This window comes from Argiope bruennichi, chromosome 4, assembly GCF_947563725.1.
Source record: "Argiope bruennichi chromosome 4, qqArgBrue1.1, whole genome shotgun sequence".
Taxonomy (NCBI): domain Eukaryota; kingdom Metazoa; phylum Arthropoda; class Arachnida; order Araneae; family Araneidae; genus Argiope; species Argiope bruennichi.
The window spans coordinates 30,501,883-30,519,779 of record NC_079154.1 but is presented as its reverse complement, the minus strand read 5'-3'; the positions used below and the strand labels follow the sequence as shown (position 1 = coordinate 30,519,779).

At 29.2% G+C, this 17,897-nt stretch overlaps 1 protein-coding gene across 1 annotated transcript; it reads right to left on the bottom strand.

Annotated features, from left to right (window-relative positions):
- Window positions 1–1,787: 1,787 nt before the first annotated feature.
- Window positions 1,788–7,630, bottom strand: LOC129967101 (probable NADH dehydrogenase [ubiquinone] 1 alpha subcomplex subunit 12). Its single transcript, XM_056081772.1, has 4 exons — window positions 7,448–7,630; window positions 5,771–5,853; window positions 4,335–4,407; window positions 1,788–2,065 (listed from the first exon to the last, which is right to left on the bottom strand). Exons 1-4 carry the CDS (start codon window positions 7,537–7,539, stop codon window positions 1,900–1,902), a joined length of 414 nt encoding a protein of 137 aa, XP_055937747.1. The 5' UTR covers window positions 7,540–7,630; the 3' UTR covers window positions 1,788–1,899.
- Between the last annotated feature and the right edge of the window lie 10,267 nt (window positions 7,631–17,897).

The window sequence follows — 17,897 nt, the reverse complement described above, 5'->3', positions numbered from 1 at the left end:
AATCAGTTTTTATAAATTGCAATCTTTATTTTTACATTAGCTATTTTAATAGGGAAAATGCAATGATCTAATATAAAAAAAATCTAAAATCATTTTAATATTATCTAACATGATTTGTCTTCACCTCTTTAAATGCCTGCTTAAATTTGTGGTTACTCTTTTCAAACACATAAGAAGAAAATTTGTCTACAAACTTCAACAAAGAATCTTGTTATAAAATTGTATTAAAAAGTCACAATAGACTGAGTTCCTTTGAAATTACTGAAACTGGGTTGATAAAAATGCTCTGATAGATTTAAATGAATAAATTTACATATTTCCTCCATATAAAATGAACAAGACAAAGATGGATTCAAACCACATGATCAATTGATCTGAATTTATAAATAAGATTTCAACATCTTCTCAAATCATGTAATATTCATATTATTGCAAAAATAAATGGTCAAACAATACATATTAAAAACATGTTGATCATTTCAATATGTATTTGCAAAGTGTTTTCGAAATAATATTTAAGGTAGATGCAAAATATCTTTACCTTTTCACTCTCCATGGATTATTTTCATTTCCAGAATCTGTGATATATAAAGAATATATAATAAATTTCCAATTATTCTGATATTATTTTACCAATTGCTACAAAACATGTTTTTTGGGTTTTGTGTTTTTGATGCCAGTTGCAAACTTTCAAAATTGAAACATAATCACTTTTGTTCAAACAGAGTTCATTTCACTCTTGCCATTATTCAGTAATGCATTCAATGATACTGCATTGAAGATCTGAATTCATACAATATTACAATGTACTACTGCTAAGCAGAGGATTCTATAAACTCGTAATCAATGTAATATTCAAATGAGATTGCTGGAGTTCCAGCACTGACAGGAAACAGTTATCCAGATTTCATAAATCAGCAATTATTTTGGTTTCTGAACATATAAATAGTCTTACATTTAATTTATATTAAATTCTTTAGCTCTTTAAGCAGTCAACTTAAACTTCTTCACACTTTCTGCTCATCTCCAAGATGATTCAATCATGTGGATGGATTAGAATAATTAGCAATGTTAACAACTTTGGATCTTCAAATTGTATTTAAAAGTATGCAGTTTACTCTATTAAAACTGAATTAATTCTTGTACAACAGACTACTTATAATGAAATAATTGATTTAAAATAATATAGCATTTGTACTTTTCTATAATATTTTATGAAAACTATCTTAAAAAATGCCAATTAGAGTTGGTTATTGTACAATTATCCATTCATTCATATAATAGTCTCAAAGATTTATTAATCCAATGAAATTTGCTAGATCAAAATAATTGATTATAAAATCTGAATATTAAATTATAGCTGTAAATATTATTGATAGTCTGTACAAATTCCAATTTTCAGTAGAATTATTTATTCATAATTGTATATACTCACACAATTTGTGGAAATAACATGTCAAAATTTAATCACATGATTATTTACAAAGAGAAATCAACATTTTTAGTTGTCTTACTCTATCTGCCACTACTTTTTGTAAAAAGGGCATATATATGTATTTTATATTACAAAAAAATATTGAATTTACTAGTGAATACCCTTTGAACGCATTGGTATAAATTAGCCAAATATAATAATTTTCTGATTTTCATATTGAAATATAAAATTTTATAGAATTAAGTAAATTATCATAATTAATGCTTAAATTTCTATTATCCCTGAAAAAGAAGTCATTTTACAATTCAGAAACTAGCAACATATTCATCTTGGGGGAAAAACATTATGCAGCTAACATTTTCAGCTTTTATTTTCTAACAATTCTAAAATATATTACAGGTATAAATCATTATACATATGGTTCTTATTTCAAACATTTTTCTATTTAAAATTGTATCTCAACATTACTTAGGCGGTACCCATGCTTGAATCTTGGGCTTAGTAGTAGGATAAGGCATATAAGCTTTATTTGTGCCAGACACATTAGGTGTATGATCCATAATCCATTTATGATCAACAGGTTTTTTGACTGTAGGGGGTTCATCAGTCATATAATGTAACCACCGATGCCTAAAATAAAATAAAGATTTATTTCAAACAATAATCAAGCTAGATAGAAATATCTGGGGGAACGGTAGTGCCCCCGCCAAGTTGAGCAAAAACAAGCAGCACGGCCGTACCATCCTTTTCTCGAAGCAGTTCAGGCCATTTTCGACCCCGTATAACTTCCTTGTGGATAAAACTAGAAGCCTGAATTTTCAGTAACCAAGCAGTCATTATATAAACACGGTATATTTCAAATTTCATTAAATTTGAACCATTAGTTTAAGAATTATAACCAGTCAAAGTTTGTGAATTTTGTCACTGACTGACTGACCGATCATCAAAACTCTAAGGCACTTCTAGCAGACATAGAAGCTTCAAATTTAGAATACAATTAGTGTTTAGTGTATAAATCAAGGAAAAACTAAAATATGCGTGTAATAATGGACGGATCGATAAATTTCTCGAAGTTTTGAGCATTATTCATTTTGTTGGCAAATTCATCGCCAAGTTTATCACCAAGCTCTGGGATCACTGGCTCGGCATCCAACAGTATCCAATACAGATTGCTGTAAAGCGGTCTTTTGTATGTTGACACTATTTGCACTGGGAATTTCAAATAATTCGCACTGGGATTCTGAATATCTAATTTGAAATAATTCACTTTGAAGCTGTGGAGCTGCAAACGCAATGGGTGTTTTCCAGAGAATCAATCTGGTAGAAGAAAAGCAAACTGATTTTCAAAGTATGACATGTATAGCCTATGCTATAACTATACACAAAAGTCAGGGCCTAGGTCTAAATAATGCACTGATGGATATCGGTTCTGCAGTATTCACATTCGGTCACGCTTACGTGGCACTTTCGAGAGTTACATGTCTGGAGGGCTTACATCTAATTAATGTCGACTTTGGAAGTATTAAAGTGCAGGAATCCTCAATTTGTGAATACAACAGACTAAGAAGCATTTACCGTCCAGACTTGTCAAAAATTGTAACATCAAAGTTTACGAGAAAAACCCATAGAGGCAGGGAGTGGGCTTTGAGAAAAACTGTAGCTGAAGCTCAAGAAGTAGTACCAGAAAAGAAAAAGAGGAAGACTACATACAAAAATAAGAAAAGGATTATCTACAAAAAGAAAGGAGATGCCATCAAAAACATAACTTGTAAAAAAAAACCAAGTCTCGCAACTCAATTCTTCTATTGTAAAAAGTTGTGAGATCCATGTAATACCAAGTCGGTCAATTTATTGAGTCCCTACTTAAGGGTCCTTCTGTCTTAAGTTATTACATAATTAGCTAACCTAACAGCATCTTATAGTGACCATATCAATATTAAAACTCTTTTATGGTTTAAATAAATAGATTGACTTGGCAATCGCACTAAACAATCTAATTTAATATAATATGTTAATGTAATCTAATTTAATGTAAAGATACATTGTGTTTTCATGCGATGGCCAAGTCAATCTATTTATTTAAACCATAACAGATTTTTAATATTGATATGGTCACTATAAGATGCTGTTAGGTTAGCTAATTATGTAATAACTTAAGACAGAAGGACCCTTAAGTAAGGACTCAATAAATTGACCGACTTGGTATTACATGGATCTCACAACTTTTTACAATAGAAGAATTGAGTTGCGAGACTTGCTTTTTTTTACAAGTTATGTTTTTGATGGCATTTTATTTTCTCACAATACTTAATTCAGCTGTTAAATTATAATTCTCCAATCAAGCTGAGAGCCATGAATGCATTTACTATATTACATGCGATATATAATAAATTTAACGTTAGCAAGTCTTTTATTCCATTCACATTATAATATAATACAACATGTTAATCAGTTTTAATAAATATATGAATTCACTACTTAATATGTTTATAGATATATTCAATGTTTTATAGATAATTATTATAACTAAAATATTATAATACTCTTTTTTTTTTCTTTTATGAAAACACTACATCATTAATAATAATAATAAAAAAACACTTTAAATAAATAAATCAGATTGAAATTTAATAATAGATCAAATTAATAAAAATGAATATTTCTAGACACAATAAAAAATTAAAGCAAATCAGCATTTATTGAAAAAGAATATGTAAGGATGTAGATTAAATGATTTAATTACTAGTCTTTTAATAAAAGTAAATTTTTAGAATCCAATTAAAAATTACTTGCATCTGACCAACAACTAAAAAGTATAAAATGTTTGTTTCATGATAAATTTTGTTTACATAAATCTATAAAATTTTTACATCAATTGATATAAAAATTCAAAACTTACCATTCAGGTGGTACTTGACTTCCATCATAATCTAAATTCACAGCCTCTGTATAATCAACCCAGCGATTTCGAGCTTAAAATTAAAACATGAATTTAATTATTAATACATGTTACATGAAAATGAAATGATATACATTAAGTAAAATAATATTCACATAAAAATATATATTTATTGTTTAGTTTATTCCAGTTTAAGTGTAAAGAAATATGATATCTGCCATGATTTTGCCGATTACAATATCAAAACTAGAATGGTAATCAAAATATTTTCACAATATTGACTAACATAGAATTTTAATACCATTAAATAATATTAAAGAGTTAAAGAAGTTTGGCATAAAAATTGTTTGAATTGATAATAAAAAAATATAACTAGCATCTAACTTAATGTAAAGATCAGACAACAAGTTCAGAATGGAAATAAAAATATTTTATAACTTTCTAAAACCAAACATGACACATTCTTGGAATAAAAGAAAAGTTGAATTACATAAAATGAGCAACAAGCTCAAGAATAAGAAAATAATATTTCTAAAAAGCTAAAATTTGGGTTTCTGTCAAAATTTGTCATATCTATAAAATTTTTATAATTTTTCTTTGTCCTAAATCTATTTTTTTCCTTGTTGCTCTAGAAAAATAACTTCAAATCTTTCACAGATTATGAAGCTTTGTTCTAAAGACCAGTAATTTATTATTATTTTCATATAGAGCATTCGTACATATCGTACTCATTTCATATAAAAAAGAACTGTCTTAATTTACAGTAAATCGAACCATTTATTCCATTTATAAAAAATAAATTATAAAAATATTTTGAGTATTTAAAAAACTTTTCTTTACTTAAAATAAAAATAGTAGAATTCAATAAGTTTGTTTTTATTATTGTTTCACTTTATTTTGCTATACTGAATTTGGAATTATTTTTAAAATTATAAAACATTTTTAATCATTAACTTTTGAAATAGGAAAAAAAAAAAAATTATTAAAAAATTTGCAACTGTAATAGCTAGAAAGTTCTCCAAAATATGGCCTGATAATATAAATTTGATAAGAAACTCATCCAAGAGATATTTATATACAGCTTTACTTTACCTAACTAGATAACCAAGAAATTATTTGCAAGTTAGAAAACTGTACATTTCATTACCTACTGAACTATTACTTTAAAAAACAAATTTGACATTGTGTTCAAATAAAAGCTTTTTAAGGCATAAATTTCAGGATCAGCATTTTGCTTATAATAAATTGCAGTAATCTGTAATACTTAAAGCCCTTCAATGCACAAAATTTATATAAAATAAAGTTAATAAAATAAAAATTACATAGAAATGAATATTATTTTAATAATAAAACTGCCAAACTGAAATTACAAGAGAGTTACAATTAAAAGTTGTAGACTAGGTTAGAAAAACAAATATATTAGAAAGAATACTTACAATAAAAATACATCTTGTTTTCATAATATTTATTTCCAAATTTATCTGTGCCCACAAGAGTTCCCATTTTCAATTCATCAGTTCTGGAAAAGATTTGAGAGAATTAAAATTTAAAAGAAATATTTATTAAATTTAAGATACTGATACTCTTTTAAAAAACAAAAATGAAAAAAGTACTTTTCGATTATAAAGGTGACCAAAAAGTCACAAGAAATAATTTTACCAATTTCAATTTGGATACAATTTGCACGTGATTTGATCTATATTTATGCACTTGAATATATTTTTATAATTTGGTTCAATTTTTTCTTTATGCTTTTAAGTTGCCATTAAAACCAACAAGTATCTTGGAAAATATTTAGTGTTTAGGCATGCTATGTTCTCAAGTCCAAATGGGATGGTATATGTTTGTGGTCAGAAGTGATAACTGTTTTTTCTTATTGAAGAGGAAGATTATTACAGGTTCAGGACAGAGAAATACTTTCTCTTCTTTACAAGTCACTAAAAGATAAGTTTCTGGTTCATTTTGAGCTATTAATGGTATTTACTTATTTGTATTTTCCCTTTTAGAAAAGTGCATATCAATCATATATATATATAATGATGCAATTGGACAAGAGGTAAACAGTAACAATACTGACTGGCATTTTAAAAATTGCAATATATTCAAAATATATGGGATATAAAAGTACAATGGCTCAATGCCTGTGCAAAAATATAAACCAGTGAGCAAAAAAGAAAAGATTTTGAATCACATGTAAGGAAGGGTAAAGTATACATGACTTTGAAGAAATGAACAATTTCTTTTTCAATATATTTTAGTTGATTCAAAAGAAAAGTTTATTTTGCTAGATTAAAATGGAATCACAAAACAATATTATAAAGATTCAAGAAATGTTTAGCCCAACTATTAAAAAAAGACTATTAATATACAAGAAATTTAATATTCTGTAAGTTCCAACCTGATATTTTCATACAGAATTATGACAGATTTTGTAAGAATAAAGTAACCTTGTACAGTATATTACTATGCCCTCTCTCCTCAACAAGCCAATCATTTTAATATAATTTCTTTAAAGATTGAAAAGTAAGCTTTTAAAATGGACATGATATTATTTTGATAAAGTATTAAACCACGGCAATATGACAAATATTTTTGATGGAAACTTTTAAAATAGTATGCCAATATTAATATTAATAATATGCTTTAAAAAATACTTTGCAAAAATGTAAATAAAAATAGAATGAACCCTATGGTGTAGATCCATAATCTATTAAAAATATTAATTTGTATTCATACAGTAAATACTATGAAAATTATACATTCAATAAATTTCATTAAAAAAAATCACGAAAAATCCATTTGCATATTTATATTAAATATTTTTATGAATTTATATATTGAGTAACTGTCTTTATAAAAGTGAACAGAAACAGCTCAAAGTACTGAAAAAATTTTAAATGCAAAATTAAATCTAAAAAGTTACACTGTGGATTATAATGATGCAAAACAATAATTTAAACTTTGGAATACCTTAAGAAATGGTATAATAAAAGATCACTATTTTCGCTTTAATAATAAATAAATATACACATTTAACTATGTGAAAAAATTTACTAATTATTATATAGTAGATTAACGCATCACAAATATTTTCATATTAGTTTCGAAATTACCGATATATAGTTCGAAGTGACTTCAATATTCCTCCATTAAATTTTATAATATCGAACACTCGTTTTATTTTATCCAACCCTAAGGAGGCCATTTTTTGAATAAAAAATATTTTATTCCACTTTCAAATTCCAGTACTCAAGTCCTGTCCTTTGGTTTGTTTACTTCTTAAGGTCTTAAAGATTATATACAATCATATCACGTTGTAAGAATCATTACAAGGCATAGCATTAACAGAAACAGGAGTAAATAGTTGTATTTATCGTCACTAAAGACGCTTTGGACAGAGAGTAGTGACGTATTACACTAGCATTCTCAGGTCTTTCTTTTGTAAGGATATTTACAAGATTTCTGAAAATCAACAAAATAACATTGAAGAACAGAACTAACAATGAAATGGAAATGTTAAAAGTGCAAATGAGTCTTCAAACATAAGAAAAAGGAATTTTAGCGTGGGGTCAATCAAAAGTAATTTGCAATAATTTCATATAATTTCCGAAGTCGAGTAAGCTAGTATGCTCAATCATAATTGGAGCTGGTTTCATAACGCCAGAATATCAGAATATTCGTGTAATTTTTTGCATTCGCTCTGCAACTTAAGGCATCTCTTGATTTTTAATAAATAGACTCTTTGATTTTCAATAAAGGTGCATTGTCTGGAAACATTTTTACCTGTATCATTTCTATGCCAAATCTTCGAAAATCTTAAAACGCAAAAATCTTAAAATTGATTTTTAAAAAAAGGAAAAGAAAAGAAAAAAAAAAAATAACTATCTTCTAGTACAAATTTAGTTTGAGTACAAATTTTCCCCTAATTTTTATGAAACTTTAAAAATGCTTTTTTATCTAATTTATTGTAATATGAAATCAAAACTAACTACAATATCACATCGTACCATAATAATCATGAATAATTCTGATTTATGTTTAATTACATTTGTGGTGGTAACATTATAAGCCAGTTAACAACTTCCGGAGAAGAGAGTACTCTTTTGTCTAGTGGTTATGTTACTCGGCTATGAACCCTAACGTTGCGAGTTAGTTTCCCCAGAAAGCATTTTAAAAAAAACTTTTCGTCATTACAGGTTATTTCTTTTTTTTTCTTCAAAGCTTTATATTATTCTATTAACTAATTATTTTTTGGTTTTTAGATTTGCTCCTGTGTACATTTAACTCATTAAATAAATATTAAAATGCTTTATTACGTAACCACTCTTAAAAATGGATATAAAATTTATTTATTATTTTATATTAAGCATATTTTCTAATAAAATCTTTCCAAAATCATGTTTCATTATAATTCTTTGCAACATTGAATTTTATTTTAACTATGCTTCAAAGCTGATAAGAAGAAAAAGTTGATATTACTTTCTCGAATCGCGGAACTTTATCTTTCGGATAATTTTAATGAGGCATTGAAATATGTGTATAAGGTTAATAATTTTTGTTTATCAATGTGTATAATTTTCTATTATTTTTTTATTTCAAATCATTACTATTTATTTTCTCACTCTATGTATTATATAAATTATGTTTCTTTATATTTGTCAGAGATCATTAAAACGTTTATAAAATAAGTATAAATGATAAGTATTCTTATGTCAGTAAAGGTCATAAAAACATACCGAGGTTTTATTTCAACCGAGAGCACAAGAGCAATTTTTACTTTCTCTTATACAAGTATAGAAAAAAATAGAAAAATTCTAATCATAAAAAAAAAAAAAAAAAAAAAAAACACTAATTTGAAATTTTGAGAACTTTCCATATTTTAGACCGCTTTGTATCTGAAACACACATTTTGGCATTATGGCTACCCATCTGTTTATAAATACAACATAAAAACGCTTTGAGATAGACAGCTGAAACATAGTATATCGAATTATAACCAAATTTTCAGACATTTTTTTTAAAGAAAATTTTGAACGAAATTCATTCACAGGAATTCTGCGTACCTGGTTGTTCGAGTGTAAATGAAATCTTTAACTACAAATTAAAAAACAAACAAACTGGGCAGATAATATAAGGTTCATAGATTTAGAACCTAGAATATTGTTACAAACCTGTAATTTTGCTTCCCAGCATGACTAGTGTCTTCGTAAGAAAGACAGGATGTACGATCTGTCTTGTGCGTGCTAAGCGTCAATGAACTCAGAGCTTGGTGACTAACTTGGCGACCATTTGGCGATAAAGGCGGATACTGAAATTGCAGGCGCTTGGGGATGGAAAAGATGGAGTTTCTTCGGACTGGTCTGTTGGTGGCGACCCGTGCTCGATGCCTATGGATGCAGGAGTTAATGCGACCATGTTTGGATTGGATTCGTCCCAAATATTAAAGGGACTACCTCTCTGCAAGCGTCTTGGTATCTCCTGGCATAGTGACACGGAAGAAGACTACGTGGTTCGAATCGTTGATCCCTGTAGTCACGGTCTCAATTTCCTCCAAGAATTCGGATTTGCTGTGGATTTTTCGAGGAGTGTCATGCAAATAGGAGCCGAGGAATCTCCTGTGCATCCGGACATGTTACGTCGTCGCAGAAGGACCCTTCCAGCAAAAACAGATGTGCTCTTCAGAAGATCCTGTATGGAGGGCGTCGGACAATTCTCGAATGTCGAGAATGAGCCGGGAATAGGCGGAGATATACCCGCGGAAGCTTTGGCGACGAAGGTGAATCCCTGGCTTTCGAGTGGACTTCAGAAGGCACTGTTGGATTATCCTGATATACGATTGGTTCGATGGAAGAAGTTTAAAGTGACCAACCGACCACCCTGGCAAGAATTCATTCCGGAGGCCTCTACTACGATCCAGCGTTTCGCCCCATGGGACACATTGCATTTTAAGAAGAGAAATCAAATCTAGGTGTACAATCCGAAACGACGAAGAGGTCCGAGTCAAAATCATTGAGAAGGTTCGAATGGATCTTTAGTCGCCGCCAAATTAGTAAACGATGTCATCTTCGAAAGACTGGAAGTCGCCCAAAGCATCATCATCATATCATTCGGAAGCCTACGCCAGTTGTTGGATTGAAGTAGGACTGCCGGGACGTCAGTCTTTGAAGAGGGGAGCAATGTTACAAACCTGTAATTTTGCTTCCCAGTACGACTAGTGTCATCGTAAGAAAGACAGGATGTACGATCTGTCCTATGCGTGCTAAGCGTTTATAAACTCAGAGCTTGGCGACTATTTGGCAACTTTGGCGACAAAATGGATCATACTGGAAAGTTCGGGAAGTTTCACGATCCATCCAGTATGAACCGATATACACCCAGAGACGTCCTGATTGGTCTGAAGATTCTAGCCCCGCCGCCCGGAACTATAAAAGACGGGCACTCTGAAGCTGCGAAGAAGAAGGTGGTGTAAGTGAAGTTGTTTGAGAAGTAGCGAGTCGGCAGCTAAAGCGACAATTTCAGCCGTTGGAGAGACAGTAGAGCGAAGCTCTCAGGAACCCCTCTCCTGCTGGATTCTGTCTATCCGCTTCGTGTGCTGCTGTCTACTGAAGTGTGCTACTGTCGTCTACTGTGTTCATCTCTACTGTACATAGTTGTCGCCTGTGTACTCATCGTCTTTGTGCTGTCCTGTCTTCGTGTAAATAAACGTCGTTGTTTTTTTTTCTACCGACGCCTGCTTATTGAGTGTTCTCCACACCATATCACTTCCACTATCCAAACGAACCCGTAAATTTCGTAACAATATAGGTACTTGTAAAATTTTGAATCAAATTCGTTAAATGATTGACCTTCTATTGGTTTGTATTTTTGTATGCATGCAAACGCAATGACTTAAATCACTGAATTTCAGTATATTATATTGTAACTACAACTGTAGTTTGTGTTAAATTTTGGTGTCCATTGATCTGTAAAAAAGTCTTACAAAATATATATTCTCACGAAAGGCTCAGTAAAAATGCTAGATTCCTGCCAAAGGTCTATATTTCGTAACTATCATTCACCAATGCCATGAAAGATATTCACATCTTTATTATACAAGTTTCATAATTTTATGCTGAGGTAGAGAAATAGCACAAAATATCCAATAGCATTTTGTGATATCCACACAAAGTTGGCCGACATTCAGAATGTCGGACAACATTGTAGAAATATCGACCACTATCTCGTACTTATAAGGAAGATTTTTATTGAAGAGTATGCAAGAAAGTTTCGGAGAGAATACTGCCGTTGCTTTTATTGAGGAATTATTTTATCTTCTATGAAATCTATATACGTTTATACATAGCAGCGCATATAGGCCAACATGTGCATTTGTTTCATATCTCCTTCTAAGCAATTGGGCTGAATTAAATGAAATTTTACACACTTAATATTTAAGACAAGAGATAAACTACTAACAGCTTTCATACTGCAAAAGTGAAATAAATATTCATTTAATAATTGTAAATTTTCCAACAATAGAGATACCAAATTTTATTTCCGTGCAAGTTTTACTTCAATTCTTTTATTAATTTTAAAATTTACTGTCTATTTGAATAGATTAATTTAATTAAGTTTCGATTTTGGAATAAGATTATTTATAAATATTCCAGTTCTTGATATGAGAGCTATAACAGCCTTATCTTATTTTTGGATATTTTTGTTTTAATACAAAAATATTTTTGCGTTCTCCCGTGATATTTTTCGAATACATTATCTTAAAAATATTATTTTTATGCCACGTAAGTTAAAATAAAGTTTTATACATATTTTTATTTTCGTATAAATTGCTTCTCTTTTTAATAAATTTTTCATTATTAATTTTATACAAATTTTTTAATAATACTTTTTATTATTAATAATCGAAAATATAAGAATTTCTGCTAGAACACATTAGCAGGATTTTGGAACAGCATTAAAGAAGCTTAACGGCAGACGATAAACAATTCATACCAGGAAAAATCTGTCTGGTTTATTTTCATGTTTTGATTAATGAAGATTAATAAAAAACTTATTTTAATAACTTACAGAGAAAAAACGGTCTTTCTACTAGATAGCTAATCGCCTCCTTCAATTGACATTTCCATTCTTTTAATTTAAAGACGTTTTTAATAACAATTTTAAATTTTTTTTAAAGGCAATAATTTTTTGCGTTTTATAGTATTTTATATAAAAATAATTTTTATTTTAAAAATTATAGACAGGAAAGTATTTTAATCACGAGCAAAGCTGAACAAATTAGCTTAAATTCTGTAATTTAATGAATTTATAAAACTAATTAATTAACTAGTTAATAAAACTAAATTAAAAAATTATTTAAGTAATTAAAATGTTCTGTAAAAGGGCCTTAAGTTAATCTCAACATTTTCGAAATCACGTGGTGAAATCTGGATCATCTTTAACATTTCCGTTAATTTCCTTTAATATGAAGCTACACGTGCATCAAATTTCAAGTTTCTAAATTCAATAATTTTCGAGTCATCGTATTCCACACCTTAAGAGATTTTGATCACCACGAACATTTAAAATGTAATGTAATTACTTCCACTGTTGAAAATATATTCATTAATGCTTATAAAGTATTATAAAAATGTTAATTATCAAAGTAATAATTGTAATACTTTGGCCCACTATCTGTAATTCGCGATATGTATAAGACTAATAAAAAATCGTTCAAAACGCTTCAAAGGGCTATATCATTAGACTTAGAAATATCAAATTGATACCCAATTACCTCTTGGGTAAATTGTACTGTCCCAGAAAGTTACCTCAAAATTTAAATTAGATTTTTAATTAAAAATTTTATCGAATTTTCTAAATAACTAACATTGACTTAACTTTCTGAATTATCGTTTTATATCTTGAAAATTACAAAATGAGGTCATCGGTGACAATTTTAAGAATTTTTTTCCCTTTTAATTATACTAAGCTTTAAAAATATTTTGAGCCTGCTTTATAATACTAGTCAATGTTTTATTGACTGTGTTTTCATACAAGTGCGTTGCAATGATATTTAATCTGTTTTATTTATTGGTTTTCGTTTATCGCTGTTATATCAACAAAAGTAAATATCAAAAATCAAATAAAAATCTAGCCTAAAACATTATAAACTTCGATGTTTTGAAGTTCAAATATTCTTTGAATTTCATTTTTCACTCATGTTAACATCACTCTCACATTTGTGTAAAATAATGGAAAATGATTTTATAGTTAATTAAAATTATTGTTTTAAAACATACATTTGATTTGTTATTCAAATAGATTATTTTTCATAAGGGGAAAATAACTACCGAATTACGAAAATAATTCGGTAAAACTCTGATATACAGTGCAAAGTTATTTCATTAAGGAATATTAGTACAATCGAAAATTTAAACCAGCAAACAGTCCTGTAATTAGCATAATAGAATTTTTTAATTTCTACACATGTAAGACTAATAATTTTTTATTGTATAAATTTTCGTGATAATATTCAATTATGAAATGATTCATAAATGAAATGTTGCTAAAAGATATAATTTTAATTTTTTCATTTTCCATTTGTTGAAAATTTCTACTATAAAATGAAGCGCTTCGAAAATGCTAGAATACAGTAATACATCTTCTCGTATTAAGTAAACGATAAAAAACCGAATTTGCATTTCAGAATGCTTTTTCGAGTATTAACAAATAAACAAACAGAAAAAAAATAGATCGTAAATTCAATGAAAGCAATTTATAAAAGAAACTTTTAGGAAAATAAAACGAAAACGATTGAAACGCTGCATAAAACTTTGGCAATTATTTTTTTTATTCCTGTTCTTCCCCCCCCCCCCCTTTCTGGAAAACAGGAAGCTGTTTTAGAGTCAAAATTTTGCATTTCCATTTTAACAGTAGAACGTTCGTAGCTGGAAATAGCAGACGATTTCATTTTGAAATGAGCAAAAGAAGGATCAATGAGTGAATTGTAAGAAATAAATTGATTGAAGAAATAGGAAGAAGAAAGTTAGCAAGGAAAATCAAACGAAAGAATTGCGAATTTTAAAGAGTAAAAGAAATATTGGTGGGTTAAGTTTTACCTTCGTTGTTTTTAATTATTGATTTACCGACAGAAAGAGAAGGAAATATTATGAATTGTGTGGCAGATGCCGATTTAGAATGACATGTATTCCGATTCAAACCAAGTAAACCCACAATTTTTAATGAAACATCTTTATTCCAAAATTTATATTACTTCTATTATGTAGTAATTTTTTATTATTATTATATTTTATGCATCAACAACAACTTATTATATCTATTTTTTTTTACTCTCTAATGTACAAAACAAATGCATTGGAATCGTAAAAAAATTGGAACTTTAAGACTTTCAGAAATTTTATCGAGTCTCATTTCCAAATAAAAAAACAGATCATTTTTGCTATAATAAAATGTAATTTTATAATTTTGTGCAAGAATAAATCAAATTATAAAATAAAGGAAATGAATGAATTTTTGTTTGCAATTTTAGCATAAAAATTACAGTTTATATCAACAAGAAATGAGTTTGTATACCTATTCGTCTGCTTGTGAAGACGAAATTTAAAAAAAAAAAAAATTGCAATTTGATAGAATACGATAAATGATTTTTATCATCCAATTTTTTTATTCGTATTGATTTTTTTGCTATATCCAAGGTTGAAAGCTCAAAAAGTTGATTGTCTATCTGTTTATAAATATATAAAAGTGATAACATTAAAAAAATAGGTAAATATATGAATTTCTGTAATTATTTTTCTTAGTAAAATTGTAGATATATAGCAAAATTACTAGCTGAATTCTTTCTCGGGTAGATTATTTATCCTTACCGATAATCTACCCGATAAATAATCTACCCGAGAACTTGATGCTAGATGCTAGAAAGTATGAGAATCATGGCGATAGTCCATTAAAACTGGAGTTCCGTCAGTCTTTCGAGAACCTTCCCCCCCCCCCATAACGGGAAATATAAAAAAGATAGGCATAGAAAATCGACAGTTCTAATATTAACATAATCTTCATATAATAATTCAGTTATCGTCATGTAAATTATTATCATCCAGTGATATATGTTAATAATTTTTCAAGTTAAGAGTTACAAGCGCTAATATAGTGCAATATTGTAAGTGAGTAACCAACATATTAACAATTGTTTTACATAATGCAGTATCAATTATTTAAAGTACACAAGAAAAAGAAAGCTAAACATTTTAAGGTCATAAATTTAATTAAAAAGTTCTGAAAATAATTATTTTTACTTGTGTACCAAACGAAATATTTTGAAGATTTTTTAAAGAAATATTTAATTTATTCTCTGTTTTTAAATTTTGAGAATAATTATTTCTCAAGCATACTTTCTACTAAGCGACACCAATAAAAAGGAATAAAAATTTTAATTAATTCTTGATTAATTGATTTTTCTGTAAGTTTTTGAGATTTTTGTAAGTTTGTTGAGAATAAGCAAGCGTATGGAATTTCAAATTGTTCATACATTCTGGGACTGGTGGAAAATCCGATCATGAAATTCTATTTACAAACATGAAACACGCGAAGCTATACAAAAAGATAAAAAAAAAAAACGACTTGTTTTTACCAGTTTTTTTTTAATAATAATTTTCTTCGTCATTTTTCTAGCATATTCTGAAGAATGATCCATCCAGATTTTGCGTTCTTATGAAAGCTGTTTTTTCTCCTCAGTGCTTTGAACAAGGTGGCTTTAAGCTTAGTTATACCACGTGCAGTGCTTTTCAATGCAACTACTTATAAATTAAAAATCTATTTCAAAACGCAGAATCACCGTTCATCAAAAGAGAAAAATCTTTAAGTTAGGCTACAAAGGTTTTCAAACTTCAATGATTTTTCCAGATCAAGAGTTTGAAATTTAAATATTTCGAATATTGGCATTTGCTTCTTCTTATTTTTACTATGTTGTTATTGCTTCTTAACTTTATTAAAAGATTTTGATAACAAAATACAGAACATGATATTTATAGACATTGAGGTATTATTTTTATTGTGCATAGAAGCGCATTGAAGATGTAAGATTAAAGTGTTTCTATTTTAAGCCTTATGAGATGGTTCATATTTTTAGTTTAAAAATTATTTTTAAAGTAATATTTCGCATGAGAAGATTTTGCTAGAAGATGTTAAGTTTATCATGAATACATCACATAAAGTAATGAAATGTTACATTTTATGATATAATATATTGGTACGAATCTGTAATGCTGCTTCCCAGCATAGTTGGTTCCATCATCAGAAAGACCGTTTTACAGTCATCTGTATTGGACGGAGTCCGGGTGTCGCATCGGAGGTCCCAGAGCATGGCGACAAACTTGGCGACCATTTGGTGACTTGGCGACGAATTTGGCGACTTTGGCGCCAAAATAGATTATACCCGAAACATCGAGAATTTTCCCGATCCGTCCATTGGAAACCGAGATACCCCTCGAAAGTTCCTGATTGGTTGAGAGGCTTCTAGCCCCGCCTCCTGAGACCTATAAAAGGAGGCACTCTACTGCTGCCAGAGTAGAGTAGTCGGAACCGACGGTGAAGAACGAATGTTCCAGAGATTAGCAGAGCAGCGACGGAGTCAAGCTAGTGCTGAACTAAGCTGTGCGCTACTGTCTGCAGTAGAGTTTTGTTGTGTGCACGTCTCGGCTGAAGATAATTGTATTCTCTGTGCTGTGTATAGTTGTCGTCTTTGTGCTGTCCTGTGTGTCTTCGTGTAAATAAACGTTGTTTTTTTTTCTACTGCTGCCTGCTGATTGAGCGTTCTCCAGATCATATAACTTCCACTATCCAAACGAACCCGGAAATTTCGTAACAATATGCTACTGATGTAATTATTTGGTGAAAGAACCATTTTGCTGTATTACTATGAATATAGAACAAAAACGATAAAAATATTTAAGTTAAAAAAATATTAGGATCAAATAGTAAAATTCGCCCCCCCCCTAGTAAATAGGAGATAAATACTTAGGTCTCTTTACAGATAGAAATGTCCTGTCAACATATCTTGCACACTAGGAAAAAATCAGGGGTAAAATAAATAAGCTACGTCCTATAAGAGACAGGTTTCTTACCTTTCACTGTATAAGTGCTTATCATAAAAAAAAGTTTCAATTCCAGGCCAAGAAATGCAGTTACAATCTGAGAATCCATAGATTTGAATTATCCAAAACCAAACACTGTTCAGTTCAGAAACCCGAGACTGTCACTCTTGGATGATTTTACTCCGCAGAAGGCTAGATTTGGTGGGATATGGGGATTTAAAGGACGAGAATTGCCCATTCAGATACTGCCTGTTAACCCCTTAATTCTTTCATTTTCTTTTCTATCTAATAAGATGACACCTTCTATTTTGAGAACATTTTCTTATTTTGATTCAAATGGAAATCCATTGACTTATCTATGTATTCGAAGTAATTTTAATATTATAATTGTTATGAATGGTTTATTTTTCCTTTACAACTATCAAAATTCGATAAATAGATGCACGTTTGGCACTCGGGAAATACAGTTAAGCGG